The 19,557-nt window shown below is 42.6% G+C and overlaps 1 protein-coding gene across 1 annotated transcript in view; it reads left to right on the forward strand.

Annotated features, from left to right (window-relative positions):
* Positions 1 to 19,557, forward strand: part of Abcc1 (ATP binding cassette subfamily C member 1 (ABCC1 blood group)) — a 151,980-nt gene that overhangs the window by 83,420 nt on the left and 49,003 nt on the right. The window contains exons 11-12 of the mRNA XM_075942117.1: positions 4,140 to 4,232; positions 6,408 to 6,611. Of these exons, the coding sequence (XP_075798232.1) occupies positions 4,140 to 4,232; positions 6,408 to 6,611 (297 nt within the window). The remainder of the gene's footprint in view (positions 1 to 4,139; positions 4,233 to 6,407; positions 6,612 to 19,557) is intronic.

Below are 19,557 nucleotides of genomic sequence, written 5' to 3' on the forward strand. Positions count from 1 at the left end.
ACTTTCTGTTACTTGATAGATATGCATTGCCATTTCTCTCTCTCTCTCTCTCTCTCTCTCTCTCTCTCTCTCTCTCTCTCTCTCTCTCTCTCTCTCTCCGCACACACAAAGGGTTCAGAAGTAGACCTCAGGTGTCCTCCCCAATCTCTTTCCACCTTATTCTTTGAGAGAGTGTCTCTTGCTGAGGCTGGAGCTCACTGACTAGCTGGGGTAGCTGGTCGATGAACTCTAGCCTTGTTTCTGCTTTGCCTGCCCAGCATTGGAATGACAGATGGATACTGCCACACCTAGTTTGGTCTTCCCTCCCTCCCTCCCTCCCTCCCTCCCTCCCTCCCTCCCTCCCTCCCTCCCTCCCTCCCTCCCTCCCAGTTTTCTTGATACAGGGTTTCTCTGTGTGGCTTTGGAGCCTGTCATAGAATTTGTTCTGTTGACCAGGTTGGCCTCGGACTCACAGAGATCCGCCTGCCTCTGCCTCCTGAGTGCTGGGATTAAAGGTGTGCACTACCACCGCCTGGCTGTTGTTTTCCTTTTGAGACGGGGTCTTGGTATATAGTTCATGCTGCCCTAGAACTTGCTATGCCTACCAAGTTGTCAGCAAACTTGCAGAGATCCTCCCACCTCTGCCTTCACAGTGCTGAGTTAACAGACATGCATCACCATGATCATGTTAGTCTTTTCATGAAATATATGTAATTAATGACCTTTTATATGGTTAACCCACCAATTTTCTCCCACTCTACCCCTCATGTGAAACAAACTTATTTATTAGAACCTACATATATTGACCAAGAGTTCTTTGTTGTAAGGAATAGAAATCCATCTTAGCCTGAGCAGACAAGAGGAATTGCAGGGGAGGAGTACTCATACTGAAACAATTCAGAGATCCCTAGGGTCCAGAAGAACTGCTGTGTTTAGAGAGCTCGCTTTCTCTCTTGTTATTTCTTGGCCCTGCTTTCTTTAATTGGTTTCATTCATAATGCCCTTGTGTCATCTTTATAGACAATAGCAGATGGCATTCATTGCCTTCATGGGTCTCTCCTAGGGCACTGTGATTAACCAGCTCAGTCCTCTTTCCATCCCTGGATCAATGGCTGTGGCCTGGGAAAGAGAAGTCTCTGACTGGCCACCGTGAGTCATGAGTCCTCCCCGTTGCAGAAAGATGTGATAGATCCAAGACTGAGAAGATGGTGAGCCAGGAGGCTCCCAGAACAGCACGTGCCCTGTTCATTCCCCCATGAATTCTTTCTCTCTCTTTTCTTTCTTTCTGTTTTTTTCTTCTTCTTAGTCCTGAGGATGAAACTTAGGGCCCCTTTGTATACTAGGCAAGTGCTTTACCACTGAGCTCCATCTACAGCCAGAGGAATTACCCTCCTTACTCCCAGCTGATGGACCGCCTCCCATTGCAGTCATATGTCACATTCACATGTGTGAGTGTGGACACACAGTGGCTCTAGGAGCAATGGGACCTGGGAGAATAGAACCAATAAACAAGGTAAACTAAAGCCTAATGCAGTAGCCAACTTTATTCAGAGCTCCAGACAATATATACTCTGAGGGTTAAGATAGGTCACATGAGTAAAGTTCTCATGAGTCAAGCTGTATACAATACCAAGAACAAGCCACATGTGCCAAAAACATGTTTTTCCATAGAGGCATGTAAATGATAATTTAAATAACATCAGCAAGCAATAATAATGAGTAATCTGAAGTAAACTCATTCCTACCCACTACACCTGGGAGGAGTAAAAAAAAAAAAACCCACATTCCATGTTTTCAGGAAAATGAGGTCACAAGACTCTTGTCTTCTTTTTTTGGATTGTTCTCACAAGTTTTCAGAAGTCCTATAGGAATCCATTCCTGGACCCTGCTCTGACACTTGAGGTTGGAGGATAACTTTGGATGTTGGGTCTCTTTGTTGTTCCTAACTGTGTATGCCAGGCTGGCCGACCTGCAGGCTTCTAGGTTTCCCTAGCTCTACCTCCCCTCACACTGGAGGTCTCCGGGTTTACAGATGTGTGTACATGGATCCTGAGGATCTGAACTCAGGCCACGTGACCTACTGACCCAGCTCCCTAGCCCTCCCTTTTTCTCCTTAGCATAGGAGTGTGTATGATATGATCTTCTGAGGTAGATTTTGGTCCTCATACTGTACTTTTAGACAGATAGCATTGGAGTTTCCATGGTGTTATACATGATCACACCAGCAAAAACAAACAACCCCCACCAAAGAAACCAAAACCAAAGCAACAGCAATAACAACAGTCCATCTCCTTCTGCTAAATGGAGTTTACATTTAAACTTAAAAGATTTACATTTATTTATGTATGTGTTTATGTGCCACAGCTCATGTGAAGGTCAGGGACAACTTGTGAGAGTCAGGATTGGCGGTTATCAGACTTGGTGGCAAGATGCTTGCAGACAAGCAGATGACCCCGTCTCCCCAATGGGGAGCTCCCGTGCTCACAGAGCCATCTCACTGGTCCCACTGTTTGTATAGAGATGAGTGGTGAGCGAAATGCTTTGATGATGCAGCTGAGAAAGAAAAACAGCAGACCCAGGACTTGGCTATTGGGGAGCAAGCCCTGCACTGCGGCTCCAGCAACACACACAAAATAGATGGCTAAATACAGATCTTCAAGTGGATACTGTGGAGTGCACCCTTTCCTAGGAACTGTAATCCATGTGAAAGGTTGAAAAGCCTCCATGGGTGGCTTGTGAGTCATAAAGAAGGATCTGATGGAGGCTGGTCAGCCCTATACAGTAAGGCTGTCTCGAGACCACAGCAGGACTTCTTTACTCAGACCACTAACCTCACAGTGTAGGAAGGTGGCTGCTGAGGTTGCCCTGGAACTAGGCTGTCTCTTCCATTCTGGGTTCTATGACCTTGGGCATCTCCACACCTCCCTATGAGCTGTGTATGCTAGTCCCCATGCACACACACTTGTGTATCATACCCTGCTCAACAAGTACAAATAGACATGCAAATGCTTGTGTATCATATCCTGCTCAACAAGTACAAATAGACATGCAAATGGTTAATATATATATATATATATATATATATATATATATATATATACAATACACACACACACACACATATATATATTTTTTAAATCAGTGCATTTGACTGTAGAATGTTCTGCGAGCCTATGCTGGGAGTGTCATGAAGTGTGTGCTGTAATGCATCAGGTTCCCCAGAGCCTTTATCAGCCTTAAAAATGCCCTAATTGGACAGTAGAGTCAGAGCTGATTATAAAAAACCATCAGAGGCGCTAGGGAGATGGCTTAATCCATAAAAGGGCTGCTGTGTAAACATGAGGACCTGAATTTGGATCCATATTGCCCATGCAAAAAGATGGGCCTAGCAACACATGTCTATAATCCCAGGATTGGGATGAAGTGAGCTACAGGTTCATGAAACCACCCTGTCTTGAGAAATGAAGTGAAAAGTTGCTGAGGAAGATGCCAGAATCAATTTGTGTGTGTGTGTGTGTGTATGTTTATATGTACACTTTCTCACCCATGTAGATGCATACACTCAGCAAGGATAAGGCACCCACGCAAGGGCACACAGCAACAGGTTTGAGTCTCTAGCAAGTCAAGGTCACAGGCGTAAAGCTGGGGGAGATGAGATGCTGCAGCTCATCTCTGTGGATTCTCTGCCTGGCGAGTACAAAATGCTTCGCCTTCTAGAAAAAGGGAGGTGGTACACAAGCCACACTGTTGGTGCCAGCTGAGTGGCAGGAAACCCCTTGAAACCCAAGTCTTACAGTGTCAGATGCTAGCCAATCTGGTAGCCACCCTTCCAGCCACCCAGATTAGCACTAAGTCACCAGGCTAGACGTTAACTAGCCAGCACCTTAAGGCTTTTCTAAGATTCCAAAAGTCAAATTTACGTAGCTTACCTGGTTCTCAAGAGCTTTGGATAAGGGATAGAATACCGGCATATTCATAAAAGGGTTGGGAGGACCCCAACTGAAAACGCTTGATGCCCCATCTTTGGGTAAAAGGAATAAATGACTGGCACCCTATTTGGTTGGTGGGGTCTGCCTGGACTGTGTAGTCCACGATAGATAATGTGAGTACCAGGGCTCTCTTCTGTGTCGAGTGACTAATTATCACCTGTCTTTCCTTAGAACCTGGGTCCTTCAGTGTTGGCTGGAGTGGCTGTGATGGTATTCATGGTACCCTTCAATGCTGTGATGGCCATGAAGACCAAGACCTACCAGGTAGGATGTCCATCTCCATGAATCCCCACCCTGAGCCCTGGCCTGGGTCTTTCCTGATGAAGGTTGCCCAGTTTCTTGATGGTCAGCCTCATCTATTCCAGGTTCCGTGATATAGGGACACTGCTTCCCACAATGGCTTGTCCTTAGAGTTGGCAAGTTTTCCAAAGGGCAGCCATGGTCAATGCCCCAGAGTTGGTTTGAGCAGGCAAGCAGAGACAAGCATAGTGACTGGGAGTCTATCTTCCTCCCTTCCTCTCTTCCCTCCCTCCATCTTTTATATTGGTTACTTATTTATAATACTTATATATAATACTAACTTTTATTTTGAGACACACTTTTTAAAAGTGTTTTAACACAGTAAGTGCTTTTCTATTATACAATTTTAAATTTCTTAAGTTTATAGGTTAGAAGCAATGGTATCCTGCATTCTACCTTCTTGGCCACTGTGAACACATTGAAGTGGATCCCTCCCTCCCTCTCTCCCTCCCTCTTTGTCTTGATTTTATTTTGTAAACCGAGACTAGCCCCACTTTTCGTATTCCTGCCTCAAATTGGAGGATTATAGACTTGCACTGCCATGCCTGGCTTTACCTCTGGATCTTTCCACATGCCATATAATTTTATGTATAATTAGACTTGGTATGAAATTATGTACTTTTTCTTAAGTTTTAAAAGTTTTTTTCTCCTTTTATTGAAAATACAGTTTTCCTCTCACATAATATATCCTGATTCAGTTTCTCCTCCCTCTACCCTTTCCGGTTCCTTCCCATCTCATCTGCCATTAGATCCATTCCCTTTCTGTCTTTCATTAGAAAACAAACAGGCTTCTCAGGGAATATAATATAATATAATATTGTAATGATGAACGCTAAAGATAAAATAAAAGCTAACTGGTTGGAATTGGACAAAACAAACAGAAGGAAAAGAGCCAGAGAGAAGGCATCAGAAACAGAGACCTGCTGTCTACAGACTCAGGAATCCCTTAAAACACTAGTTTTTTTTTTTTGGTTTTTTCGAGACAGGGTTTCTCTGTGGTTTTGGAGCCTATCCTGGAACTAGCTCTTGTAGACCAGGCTGGTCTCGAACTCACAGAGATCCGCCTGCCTCTGCCTCCCAAGTGCTGGGATTAAAGGCGTGTGCCACCACCACCCGGCTAAAACACTAGTTTTATCATGTATTTTTAATCCAGTGGACATTTGTGATGGTAAGAGTTTTGTCATTTGACTCCATGCCCGCTGATCGTCCTGAGTGGATCTTGTGATCTTCACATCCCATGTTCTCAGTCTCCCACATTTCCCTGCCCCTGTTGTTGGGTGTGTGCTGTCCTTGGCCATACTTACGGGGTTTCAGGTAAGTTGACCATGATGGGAGGGTAGCCTTGTAGGCTGACTTCATGGAGCAGGCCAGTCAGCAGGTTTTGTCCTGGAATCAGTAGGCTTCCATGAGTGGCTCACCTTAAGAAGTGCTCCTATCTTTGTTGTCGGGTCTAGTTGTATGTGGTTCCCCCATCTGTGACTTAGGGGTGACCCAGCCTGACTGAACATGGCTTGGCTGTTTTTGAAATGCTTAGAAAAGCATCTGCCATGGTGATGTGCCAAGTGGTTTTAAAATATTTAACAACTAAATGTCTTTGTCATGGCTTGTCAGGACTAGTACCAGCCAGTCCTGGCACGTTTCAGTAGTTTAATGACCAGAGAGTGGCTGGAATCAATTACAAGGAAAGAAACCAACTGGTGTGGTGTGCTCTTGTCTATTTAGCACTGGGAAGCTGAGGCAGGAGGACTAGGGGTTCATGGCCAGGGGGGCTATAAAGACCCTGTGAAAAAGAGAGAGATAGAGAAGGGAAGGAATAGGAGGGAGGAAGATAGGAAAAAGGAAGGGAGGAATAATTTATTCTCTCCTGGTATGTTAGCAGCATAAGGTGGCATCCCCTCTTCTCTGAATACCTGGAAGCCTTGTCTCACCTCCATCCCTCAACTCTGAGTTGGTCTCTCAGTTGAATTCAACCTGATTTGGAGAAGTTTTAACTTTTACAATGGCCTAGTCTTTTGCTGTGGTCTGGGAGCTGACTCTATTGCTCACGGAGTCCAAGGCCAGCTCTCCCAACCTCTGGGAGGAGCTCTTTCTAATTGTGGTTGTGCCTAGGGCCCAGGATGCTGATCTCTTCCCCTGTAGGTGGCACACATGAAGAGCAAAGACAACAGAATCAAGCTGATGAATGAGATCCTCAATGGGATCAAAGTACTTAAGTTATATGCCTGGGAACTGGCCTTCCAGGACAAGGTCATGGACATCAGGCAAGAAGAGCTGAAGGTGCTAAAGAAATCTGCGTACCTGGCGGCTGTGGGCACATTCACCTGGGTCTGCACACCTTTCTTGGTGAGTGGGATAGTTTCATGATGGATGGTTATTGTGTCTTGTGTTTTTAAGCCTAAATATTTGTAAGAATGTAAAAATCAGATTTATGAACTTGTGTGCATATGTATACGCGGAGGCAGAGGACAGCTAGAGCTCTCTCTTTCCGCCTGTGGGCTCCAGGGATTGTACTCAGCTCATTACGTTTGAGAGCAAGTGCCTATGCCATTAAGCCAGCATCCATATATTTTTCAAAGACTGCTCGTTTGGGGCTGGGGTTTAGCTCAGTGGTCTAGCATTTCCTTAGGTTTGGTGTCCTGGGTTCCAAACCCATCACTGCAAAGCTAACCAGACAAAATATTGCCATTTAAGCAAGGCCTCTCCAAGGCTGATAACTCTCATCCTGCTTTATTTGCAATGCTTGGCAGTCCTGCAGCTGTTACAGAATGGAAACCTGTGTTGTCAGCTTCCTTCATTGAGAAAGTCTCATATGAAAGCATGCTAGGCTTGGGATGATGGCTTAGCAGTGAAGGACTTGCCTTGTAAGAATGAGTTTCTTTATGTGATCTCTAGCACCTTATGTTCAACAACAGCCTGAAGTGGTGGGGAGGCAGAGACAGGCAGATTCTGGACTCTCTGGCCAGCCTGTCTAGCCTACTTACTGAGTTAAGGCAAATTTGACAGAACCTTTTTTCAGGTGGGTGGTGCCTAAAGACTGGCAGCAGAGCTGGGTATGGTGGTGCATGCCTTTAATCCCAGCACCAGGGAGGTCATCTCTGTGAATTTGAGGCCAGCCTGGTCTACAGAGTGAGTTCCAAGACCACTAGGGCTATTAAACAGAGAAACCCTGCCTCAAAAAACCAAACCAAACCAAATCAATCAATCAGTCAATCCAAATCAATCAATCAACCAATCAAACAAACAAACAAACAACCCCAAACCATCCAACTAAATAGAATGGCAGCTGAAGTTATCCTCTGGTCTGTACATGCACACACACGTCCAAACACACACAGTGCTATCTGAACTAAACTGTATACTTGGTTGCCATAGCTGGTAGACACCAGGGGACTAGAGTCTTCTTGTTATTAACTGATTGCAAGCTGTGGCTTGTCAGTGCCCTAAGACCATGTGTTCAGTGGCACTGCCAGACACATTCTAAAATTACAGTGTGGTTTATTGCCTGTATCTGGAATGTCGGCTCAGAGAGGGCATCTGTGGACACCTGTCCCTGTTCCTCAGAGGATCTAAGGCTAACAGTCCATGGTAGCTCCCAGATCAGATAGGAAGTTCTAAAGTATAGATGCATGTTGTCCTACACATCTCCATTGTGACAAATCCTTTGCTCCGTAGAGACTATTCTATTTATAAGAAAACAATGTCTAAGGTTATAGGTGTTTAAAGATACCTTTATGAGGGCTTTAGAGATGACTCAGCAGTTACGAACAGTCGATGCTCTTCCAGAACACTGAGTTCAGTTCCTAGTACTCAAAGTGGACTGCTCACAACCACCTAAAATTCCATTCCTGGGGATCTGAAGTCCATCCCCTCTTCTAACCCGTGGCACACTCACATACATGTGGCACATACACAGACAGAAACACACACAGATAAATAAAATAAGATAAATCTTTAAAATAGTTTTATGTATTCTAGTAGAACTGTACTGTATGTATCCTGACATGCTTAAGACCCTGGATTTGTCTTCTGACAGGAACATGTCACCTATCCTTCCCTACCCTGTTAGCTGGCTCTGTCTCTGTGCACAGAAGCACCTTGCATTTCACTTCCTTTGCTTTCACACAGTAATTAAGGGTACTGTATGTTGGAAGGAGGGCCCGCTTGTTTGTCTTGGCTGCCCGGCTAGCTTAGCCCCGAAATAACACACAGAAACTGTATTAATTAAATCACTGCTTGGCCCATTAGCTCTAGTTTTTTGTTGGCTAATCTTTCTGTCTTAATTTAACCCATTTCTCTTAATCTGTGTATTGCTATGTGGCTTACCAGGTAAAATTCCCAGCATCTGTCTCCGGTGGATCCATGGCATCTGTCTGACTCTGCTTTCTTCCTCCCAGAATTTAGTTCTGTCTTCTCTGCCTATGAAGGCGTAAGTCACAAACAATGCCACACCAGTTTGGAATTATGATTAATAGAATGGTTATTTATTTAAAGGGGAAAACTTACAGATCACCATCCCAGACAACAGCCCTCTGCACAATCAGGAAGGGAGTCTAGTCGCTGGAAGCAGAGCTGGAAGCCAGAGAGAGAGAGCAGAGGGAAGTGGCTGCTTTTTTAAAGGGAGAGAGACCACACCCCAATGGGCTGGTATCTTAGCCGCTATTGGCTGAAGGAACAGAAGGAGCTCCCGCAACACCTCCCCCTTTTGTTTAAGTAAGAGAGTTCTTTAACCTACTATGAAATTATATACAATCAGTACAAATATTCTATTCTAACTAGCTTAAGTCTTATATAATAAATAGCTTGGCCAAGTCATGAGTGGAAAGTCTTTTTTATATATATTTATATAGTCTTTTTATATATATTTATATAGTCTTCAACCCCATCGAAGATCTGAGAAGGGAAATAATGTTACCTGAGTAATTAGGAAGTGCAATCAAACAACTTCCAAAACATGCAACAAATGACAGAGACAACTAGCTACCTGGGCAATCACCCAAGGTCATTTTTACAGCGTTGAAGCCAACCAACTTTGGATAAGGCCTAACATAACTGACATACCATTTTCAAAGGCAAGAAACGTGTCAAAACTATCTTACCCTGTCTTGGCAGGATATGACAGTCCTGTTTTTTCCATTTACGGATACTCTGTATTTCTGTCAGTGGTTAAGGTATGGGCATTTCTTTGCCCAAAGGCCAGTTCTGCCAAAAAGAAAGGCTCCAGGTAGAGCGTCTTTGGTGCTCAACATTCTCTTGGGAATAGAGTGGTGTTGCCAGGAGCAATTGTGTCTCACTACCACAAAACTCTGAGTTAGATTAAAGGCCATTTTCTACAACTCTTTGAAGAGGTTAAAGATTATTAACCTACTATATTGAGTATAATCTCTATGTATCTAAAGAACCTGATTAGTCTAATTATAAATGACAAACTTAGAATACAATTGATCTATATAATTCTCAATACCTATCTAACTTAAAGACTAAGACAATAAGCAACTGTGAAACAAATGAGGACAATGACCTCAAAATATAAACAATTGCAAATATACATTGCAATATGGTAAATATATATCAATACACAAACAATATATAAGTATCTTAATCAGAGGTAGAAATGTACACTGCAATATGGTAAATATACAGTATCAATACATAAAAATGTTTTAAACAGGTAGAAGCATGCATGCATACAATTGTCAATATAATTTAACTTTGTATCAATATATAAGAATCTATACCAATATATTTGTCTCAAAACAATAACTCACAAGTACCAACAAGTACTAATCTATTATTCCATCATCCAATTATCCCTCTTTTTTTTTTCCAAAACATCCCTGAGCTTATAAAATTCCTCCTCCAACCCCCCAACCCTCAGCTGTATACTAATTATAATCAACCCCTAAATGATGTCCCTAAACCCAAGGGCAAACTTTACTGGGAGAGGGGACGTCGTCCTCTGGAATTACTTCCAGCTGTCATGGGGGCGACGTTCTTTCTGGGGGATCCTGTGAAAGTAAAATGATGGTTAAATTTCAAGATCAATGTCTTTTAAAATTGCCAATAGTCTCTGAGTATTTTGTGGAGGTCTGGCCAGAATGTTGTACAAGATGCATTGTCTCGTGCAGCTGGTACCCAAAACAGGTCTTGTAGTAGCGCTATCAGTATCATGACGTCATATCAACCAGGTGGAGTTGTTGTTGTGGGGCCCCATCTTCTTCCTGGAAACTTCAAATGTCACTGCAGGAAAAACTCATTGTTCATTGTGAAAAACTTAAACATTAATCATATAGACATATACAGACATACATATATTCAATGAAAGGCACGATAGATATATTCAATGAAAGGTATGATAGATATAAAGAAAAGCAAAGATGTTTTCTAAACTCATATTTCTTTCTGTCCCATATCATGGCTCTTGACATGAGACAGAAACTCCAAAAACTCTGGGTTTTTTTTCTTACCAACAGGGTTGGAATTGGAGAGGGACTGAGCCAGAGTCCAACTTCAAAACCAGCTCTATATATTTATAAATAAATGCACATTAATACATATTTAAAGACGAGTAGAATAATTTTACTTACGGAACCTATTCGATTTTCTTGCCACTTATTGGCTTGTAAATAGTTTTCATCTGTCAGTATTCAAACATCCAGGGTCCCTTGAATTTTTTGAAGATGAGTGTTTTCCTGCAGAGATAAGAAGAGAACCCTGCCCCCATTCTATATGTTTTTCTTAACCACTGGTATGGATATCATCATTGTGGATGAATTGTCATTTCTCCTCTCCAAAAGGTTTCTCCTCTTCGAATCGAACCTTTATTAATTTTGATGGTATCCACAATTTTTCTTCTCCTGTGGAAACAAGAGCAAAACCCCTTCCCCAACGTAGCACATCTGGCTTCCATTGAGAGGTCAGCACATCTTTGAAATAAATCGGTTGATTTAGTTCAGCAGACTTTTCCATTATCCAATGTCTTTCTGCCGCTGTTGTTCCTTTCTCATTAGCGTTAAGAAAATTCAAGGTTAATAAAGCATTATGTAATCTATTTCTGGGGGTATTTTCGGTTCCTTTCTGTTTGTTCAGCATCTCCTTTATAGTATGGTTTGATCTTTCTATAAGCGTAGGATTATTTGGTATACCTATAATGTGTTTTACATTATAATAAGCAAAAACACGTTTCATTTTCTTAGATACATATGCTGGACTATTGTCTGTCTTTATTTGTACAGGTATATCCATGATGGCCATAACTTCCAATAAATGTGTGATTACTGAATCAGCCTTTTCTGAGCTAAGGGCAGTAGCCCATTGAAAACCTGAATACGTGTCTATGGTGTGGTGTACATATTTTAATTTACCAAATTCCATAAAGTGGAACACATCCATCTGCCAGATTTCATTTCTCTTAGTACCCTTTGGGTTACTCCCTGCAGGCAACAGTGTTTGATTATAGAAAGAACAAGTAGGACATCTCTTTATAATGTCCTTAGCTTGTTGCCATGTAATGGAAAATTCTTTCTTTAGGCCTTTACTATTGACATGATGCTTCTTATGAAATTCTGAGGCCTGCAACACACTTCCAATCAATAATTGATCAATCTCAGCGTTACCTTGTGCTAGAGGACCAGGCAGACCCATATGGGATCGGATGTGTGTTATGTACATCAGACAAAGCCTATTCCTGATTATATCTTGTACCTGGATAAGCAGTGAAGTCAACTCTGTATCATCAGGTATAAATTCAGCGGTTTCAATATGCAAGATAACTCTTTCTGTATATTGTGAATCTGTAACTATATTAAGAGGTTCTTTAAAATCCCTTAGCACCATAAGAATGGCATATAATTCTGCCTTCTGGACAGAATTATAAGGGCTTTGTTCCACCTTACTCAATTCATCTGACTTGTAACCTACTTTCCCTGATTTATTTGCATCGGTATAGAACGTACGGGCTCCAGTTATTGGAGCATCATGTACAATTCTAGGAAGAATCCAAGAAGTTCTCTTTGTGAGGTTAAGTCTATCACTTTTGGAATAGTTGCTATTAATTTCTCCCAAAAAATTAGCACAAGCTCTTTGACATGGTTCATTGTGTTCCCATAACTTTTTTATTTCCTCAGTAGTAAAAGGCACTATAATTTCTGCTGGGTCTATACCTGCTAGTTGACGAAGTCTCAGCTTACCTTTTATAATTAATTCAGAGACTTTTTCCACATAAGTTTTTAATTTTTTGCTTGGTTTATTAGGTATAAATATCCACTCTAAAATAATATCTTCCCTCTGCATTAGAATCCCTGTAGGAGAAATTCTGGAAAGCAATATGACTAGGATGCAGCTAAGATTGGGGTTCACCCTATCCACATGTGCCTCCTGTAATTTTTCCTCAATCATTGTCAGTTCCTTTTCTGCTTCAGCTGTCAGTTTTCTGGGACTATTCAAATCTTTATCACCATCTAAGGTTTTGTTTAAATGAACTATTAGATCAGGTGTTATTCCAATAGCTGGTCGTAGACTGGAAATGTCTCCTAACAATCTTTGGAAGTCATTAAGAGTCTGTAACCAGTCTCTCCTAATTCGTGCCTTTTGCGTTTTAATTTTCTCTAACCCTATTCTGTAACCTAGAATAGAATTTCCTCTTTGAATCTTTTCAGGAGCAATTTGTAATCCCCACCTAGGCAAGACTTTCTTTACTTCTTCAAACATCCTTTCTAAAGTATCTTTATTTGAATCAGACAACAAAATGTCATCCATGGACTTTGGGAAATTGCTTAGGAATTATTTCCAATGGCTTACTCATAAAATATTGGCACAATGTGGGACTATTGAGCATACCCTGTGGGAGGATAGTTCATTGATATCTCCTAGTAGACTGAGAATTATTATAATAAGTAGGCATTGTGAAAGCGAATTTTTCTCTATCCCTTTCTTATAAAGGTATAGTGAAAAAACAATCTTTCAAATCAATAACTATAAGAGGCCATCCTTTTGGTGATAGAGAAGGCAAAGGAATTCCAGATTGTAGTGGGCCCATAGGTTGAATTACCTTGTTGACAGCTCTTAGATCTGTCACCATTCTCCATTTACCGGATTTCTTTTTTACAACAAACACAGGAGAATTCCAAGAGCTGGTTGATTCTTCAATATGGTGAGCATCTAGTTGCTCTTGCACCAGCTGTTCCAATGCCTGTAATTTATCTTCAGCTAGAGGCCACTGTTTGATCCATTTTGGCTTCTCAGTTAGCCATTTTAAAGGTAGGGCTGTTGGTGCCTCTAAAGGTTTGTTATTTGCTGTATGTTCTTGTACAGCCTGAATGGCTGGTGACCTTTTTCCATAATACCTCATCATATCCTTCCCAGAATTCCTGGAACTACAGGAATGTTAATCTGGGTATTCCATTGCTGTAGCAGGTCACGGCCCCATAAATTTATTGCAATATTGGCTATATATGGCCTTAGTCTTCCTATTTGCCCTTCAGGCCCTATGCATTCAACCCATTTTGTGCTTTGTTTTACATGAGATAGGGTTCCAATTCCCAGGAACTGAACATCTACCTCTTGAAGATGCCAATTCAGATGCCAAGATTCTGGAGTAATGATACTTACTGTGTCTAATAAGCCTTCAATAAAAATGCCACTTATACAGACTCTTAGGTTTGGTCTTTGATCGTTAATAGATGTCTGCCAAAATATATGTTTACTCTGTCCTACTGGATTTTTTGACTCATTCTCCATATGTTATTCATCATTTAGATCAGTATTACTTTTTACAGCAGAAATTGGAGGTTTTAATTTTCTTGGTGAGACACGTTCTCCACTGTGACTGGGAATGACTGGGCCACTGTTGGCTTGGGGGCCTGCGAGAGGCCCCTCAAGGTTTCCTGATGATATTGGGTTGCCCTGTCTGTCTGTTGTTGACCTGCATTCGTTGTACCAATGCCAGCCTTTACTGCATCTCCTACATATCCCTGAAGGCCGAGGTCTCCTATTTTTTTCATTCCCAGAGGAGATATTATTCCTAGAAATTCTTTGCCTGCAATCCCTTTGCAAATGTCCTAATTTACTACAATTAAAACACCTAGCAGTTTGATGTCTCCTCATTGCTTTGGAAATTGCTTCTCCTACCCAAGATTCATCATTATAGCCAAAGTCTCAACATTCATTCATAGGTGCTGATCTAGACTTTAAAGGCCCAATTATCTTTTTGCATTCTATGTTTGCATTCTCAAAAGCTAGAGATTCAAGAAGTATTCGTCTAGCTTCTGGGTCTGTTACCCTTATGTCCAGAGCCTTAATTAATCTTTGCAAAAAGTCAATAAAGGGTTCTCTCTGTCCCTGCCTAATCCTGGTATATGATTCAACCCTTTTTGCTGGATCTTGTATCCTATTCCAAGCATTTAAAGCTGCCTGGTGACATAGACACAATACTTCTTTGTTATAAAGAGCTTGGACCTGTGGATCAGCATATTCTCCTGCACCAAGAATTTGATCTTGGGAAACCTCCACACCTTTTGTTCTTCCTTGCTGTTCTATATGTTTGGATTCTTCTCTGAAATAAATTCCAAACATCAAGGAAGGTCCATCATCTAAAACTGCAGAACCAGCAACTGTACCATAGAGATCTGTGATGATCACGGGTCTCCTGAGTGGAACCCATGGGCACAGGAGGTGGTGCCTTCTCGCAGACTGCATGCAACTGAAGCCAGAGTTGTTTCTGCACCTGAGTCAGAACTTGTAGGGAGGAAAGAAATCTTTAGTCATCAAATACAGCCAGTAATTCTGCCCCAAGATTAGGCAGAATGGGTGGTAGCCTGACATATAAGATCTGAAATGGGGTCAGGCCTAGGGTATAAGGAGAATTGTGATCCCTATAGAGAGCACAGGGGAGTAGAGACACCTGGTCACTGCCATTCTCAAGGATTAATTTGGTTAAGGTCTCCTTTAGGGTCTGGTTCATCTTTTCTACCTGGCCTTAACCTTGGGGACGGTAAGCATAATGAAGTTTCCAGTTGGTCCCGTAGCCTGAGAAATGAATGCAGGTCTGTTATCTGAGCTCAAGAGCACAGGGAAGTCATCCCTTAGGATAATTTCTCCTAGTAGTTTCTCGACCAGCCTGGCAGCTGTCTTGTGCTTTGTTTTCACCCTGAAAAGGTATCTATAAAGACTAGCAAGTGTTTATAGCCATACAGGCCTTGCTTTACCTTTGTGAAATTAATCCCCCAATTGGTGCTGGACCGAGTTGCTCTCTCCTGGTATCCAGTTCTCGTGTCTTCTCCACGTTTTGTATCAACCAGATACACGTGGGACATCAGCCTGCAGCTTCTGCTGTGTTGGCCTTAAGATGTGCTCTTTTCAAGTGGTTCTATGTTTTCCTTTCTCCCAAGTGAGTACTTTGGTGTATTTGTTGAACTAACAGAGTGGCAAAGTCTGAAAGGAGGATGGTCCATTTATTGGGTCCTGAACCATCCTTCCTCCTTGTAAGTGTTTGCGCACTAGTGGCTACTTTGGGGTTCTTGGTCGTTGTAAGCTAGAAATGCTGGCAATGTGGGTGTTACTATCTTTGGTGGTGTTGCCAGCAGGATGGCTGCTGTCTGGAGGGCAGCCACATGGCCCGTAAGAAGTCTAAAATCTCCTATTCATTGTAATAGTCTTTCCTTCTGCAGTCAACAATCCCCTCTTCCTGTACATGGCACCATGGACATGTATTGTGGCAAACTAATACCAGCTATCAATATAGACATTAAATCTTTTTCCCTTTCCCAACTGCAGAGCCTTTGTTAGAGCTATCATCTCGGCCCACTGGGCTGTTGACCCAGGAGGTAGGGCCTCTGTCCATATGACTTCTTTCTCAGTTGTAACTGCTGCCCCCACGTACCTGATACCATCTTTGACCTTTGATCATTTGTATGCCATGTTACCTCAGCCCTTGAGGTCTGATCCCTTGGAGATGACTCAGCATGTCCAGACAATCGTGGAGAGGCTGATTCAGGTTTGGTTCATGAGCAGGTGGCAGGGTTCAAGGCATGGCTGTGGGTGTATTGGATCCTGGGTGGGTTTAAGAGAAAAGCCTGATAATTAGTGAGCTGTCTGTCAGGAGGAGCTTAAGGACCCCCACTATAGCATAGGGCTGGTCACTTTAAGAGCTTTCCCCAAAGTTAGTTTGTCTGAGTCTTTGACTAGTAAAGCTGTTGCTGCAATTATGTGGAGGCAAGGAGACCAGCCAGTAGCCACTGGATCCATCTTTTTGAACAAGTCAGCTATTGGCCTTTTCCATCTGTAGGATCCAATGAGGGAAGTCTTTCCCTATCTCATGGCCTCATACAGAGGCCGAGAAAATTCAGCAAACCCAGGGATCCAGAGCCTGCATAACTCAGCAGACCCCAGGAATTCTCTAACCTCTTGGTGGTTGTTGGGTTTGGGATCCTCAGAATGGTTTCTTTTCTTGTTTTTGACATACATCTTTTACCCCCCTTGAGTATGTACCTTAAGTAAGTAACCTTAGTTTGGCCGAGTTGACTTGCAATACTCCAAGTTTTCCAAAGTTTTAAGCAACGTGTTAGTAGCAGCTTGGAGGCTTTCAAGGTGTCAGATGCTTTCAGGAGGTCATAATAAGCTGGCTTTAGGGTAAGTTTGTCGGTACTCAACCAAGTCCTCGTGGAGTGCTTCATAGATGTCTTACACTGGTCTACAGTCATTGGAATTGGGCTTTGGGCTTTATAACTGGCAACAGGGAGCATGTTCCAGGCCGACTGGCAAGGGCCCAAAATACCCAGGTCTCAGAGGTGCTTATATGAGGAGCTTAGCTTCTCTGGGCATTGGGTATTGTTTGATATGTGTTGGTGTCCCCCCCCCTCCCCCGGCTTTCAGTTGTGTTGGTGCGGGGAGTGGCAGTAGGCTGTTCCCAGGTTCCCAAGCTTTTGCCCATGCTTGGGGAATTTCTTGGAGCCAATTTTAGAGCAGGTCTTTATTGTCTCTTTGATTTGGGGGGGGGCACAAACAATTTATATTCATCCACAAGTGACAAAGTGAGCAAGTATAGTGCCTCTCCCTTTTGATTGGTCATTGATATTTTAGTCTGGTCAAAATGGGTATAGGCCCTCATCTTTGTTAACAAGTCTCTTTTAAATGGTGGGGATGGGTACTCAGGGATGACCATAAAAGAGCAGGTTACTTGGCCCTTTTTTATGTCTATTGATCGTCAAATAGTCCATGAGTACCGGTTTATCCCTGTAGCCCCTTAATACCCAGAATAGTTTTGGTGACATTTTGCCTAGGGTTTGTTTTAGAGTGGAGTGTTCTGCTCTTGTATCTACCTGAAAATCTATGGGTTCCCCCTCCACCTTTCAGATTATTCAAGCCTCGGGGAAGGGCTCTGAGCCCCGTCTCCTTTAATCACTTATTTTTTTCCAGTTTTATTACCTTTATTTTTGAGCCCTGTCATTTAGGGCATTTATCTTTTCAGTGACCCAAGTTTTTACAGTAGACACATTGGTCTTTTTGCAGACTGGCCTGTTGTGCAGTCCCTGCATTAGGCCTTTCCCTTTCCCTGCTGAGTCTCCCAAGGTCAGTTCCTGTCTTCTAATCTGTGGACTGCATGACACAGCTAGAAGGACTTTGTGAGCCCCATGTTCCTGTCTGTCTACTGGGATCTTCCTATTGTTGAATACTATCTCAGCAACTGCAGTGAGTTCAGCCAACCTTTTACTTTTAAAATCTTCTAGTTTCTGCAGCTTGCAGCGGATATCTGGTGTTGACTGGTTGACAAAAGCCAGGCTGACTGCAGACTGATTCTCCGCTGAGTCTGGATCCAAGGGTGTGTAGGGCTTGTAAACTTCTCTCAGCCTCTCTAGGAATGTTTCTGGTGTCTCTTCAGGACCCTGGAATACCTGATTAACTTTGGACAAATGTGTGGGCTGCTTTAGAATCTGGCAGTAGACGTTTAGCATTTCCCTATCTTTCTCCATGTTGAAATCCCAATTGGGTCATATCACCTCAGCATTTATGAGATCTGCATCGGTGACCCATCTTCATCTGGGCCTGGAACCAATTTCCCAGCCTCTGTTCTGATCCGGTCCCTCTCCTCAGTAGTGAAGAGGACCTGGAGCAGTTGGAAACAATCATCCCATGTGGTCAGGTGAGTGAAAAGAACAGAATCAAACAGGTCAACTAGGCTGCCTTGTACGCTTTTTAGAAAACTTGAGATTTTGTAATTTCTAATTATAAAGGTTGCTAGTGGCAAAGTGGACAGCTGCTGCCCTCAGCATCAGGTTGGCCCACAGGGCACAATAGAAAGGCCAGAGTCAGCTCCGGCTGGCAGCTCTTCCCTCTGAGAATGTGTGCATATGTGGGGGGAACCAGCACCCCTCCAATTCTGTCCTCCAGGACCTCTTATCCTGGGGGTAAGGTGGTGGGATAGAAAAAACTCCTCCAAGTCACCTGGAGAAGGAAAGACAGGGTACAGGGGTGCAGTAGGCTGTGGTCTGCCTTCCCCCTTTAAAGAGCATGACCACACTCCAAACACAAACATTTTGTTGTGAATCAGCTTTATTATTTTTTTTAACGAAGAAAATCAACCAGAATTAACATAAAGTGCTCAAATCTCATACATCTTCTGGCCTTGTACTCCTCAGGGGTTTTTCTCCGCCCCTCTGGTTTAGTCAGAGATTTTTACTGTAGACAACCTTTTTTTCTTTACTATTTTAGTTTAGTGCTTTTTTTTTAGACAATGTGAAAACTTTTATTAAAATCCTTTTTGTAGTTTCTTTTATATGTCTATAATATTTTTAATAACATAAATAAAATATTTAAAATAAAATAAATATATCATAACAAATAATTTTACATAAAAACCTATACCAATAAGAAACCTCCAAGACTAGCAGTAATTTTTTTTTACCCTAACCAATGATAGTTAGTAACCAACCCCTCTAAATGTTGACAAATATTTATAACCCATTGGATCTGAATGAACAAAACCCACACATTTGTGTGTGTGTGGGTGTAAACAAAAGCATATTTTTTCCTAGTCAGTGCCAGAACAGGAAAGGGTTAAGGGGGAAGTAACTGGCAGCAAGGACCTTGGTGCCCGTGAAGAATTTGACTCGGAAGGAAGAGAAGGTGTAGCACAGCAGCTGCTCGCAGCAAGGGTAGCTTACAGGCACAGAGCGCCTGCCTAGCAGTCAGCATCCTGCAAGAAAAGATTGTCAGCTTCCCCATACGGGCCACCAGAATGACCAATCGCAGGCTCTCTGTCAGGGACCCAAAGTCCTGCCATGCCCTTATCTAGCGT

This window comes from Microtus pennsylvanicus, chromosome 11, assembly GCF_037038515.1.
Source record: "Microtus pennsylvanicus isolate mMicPen1 chromosome 11, mMicPen1.hap1, whole genome shotgun sequence".
Lineage (NCBI taxonomy): Eukaryota > Metazoa > Chordata > Mammalia > Rodentia > Cricetidae > Microtus > Microtus pennsylvanicus.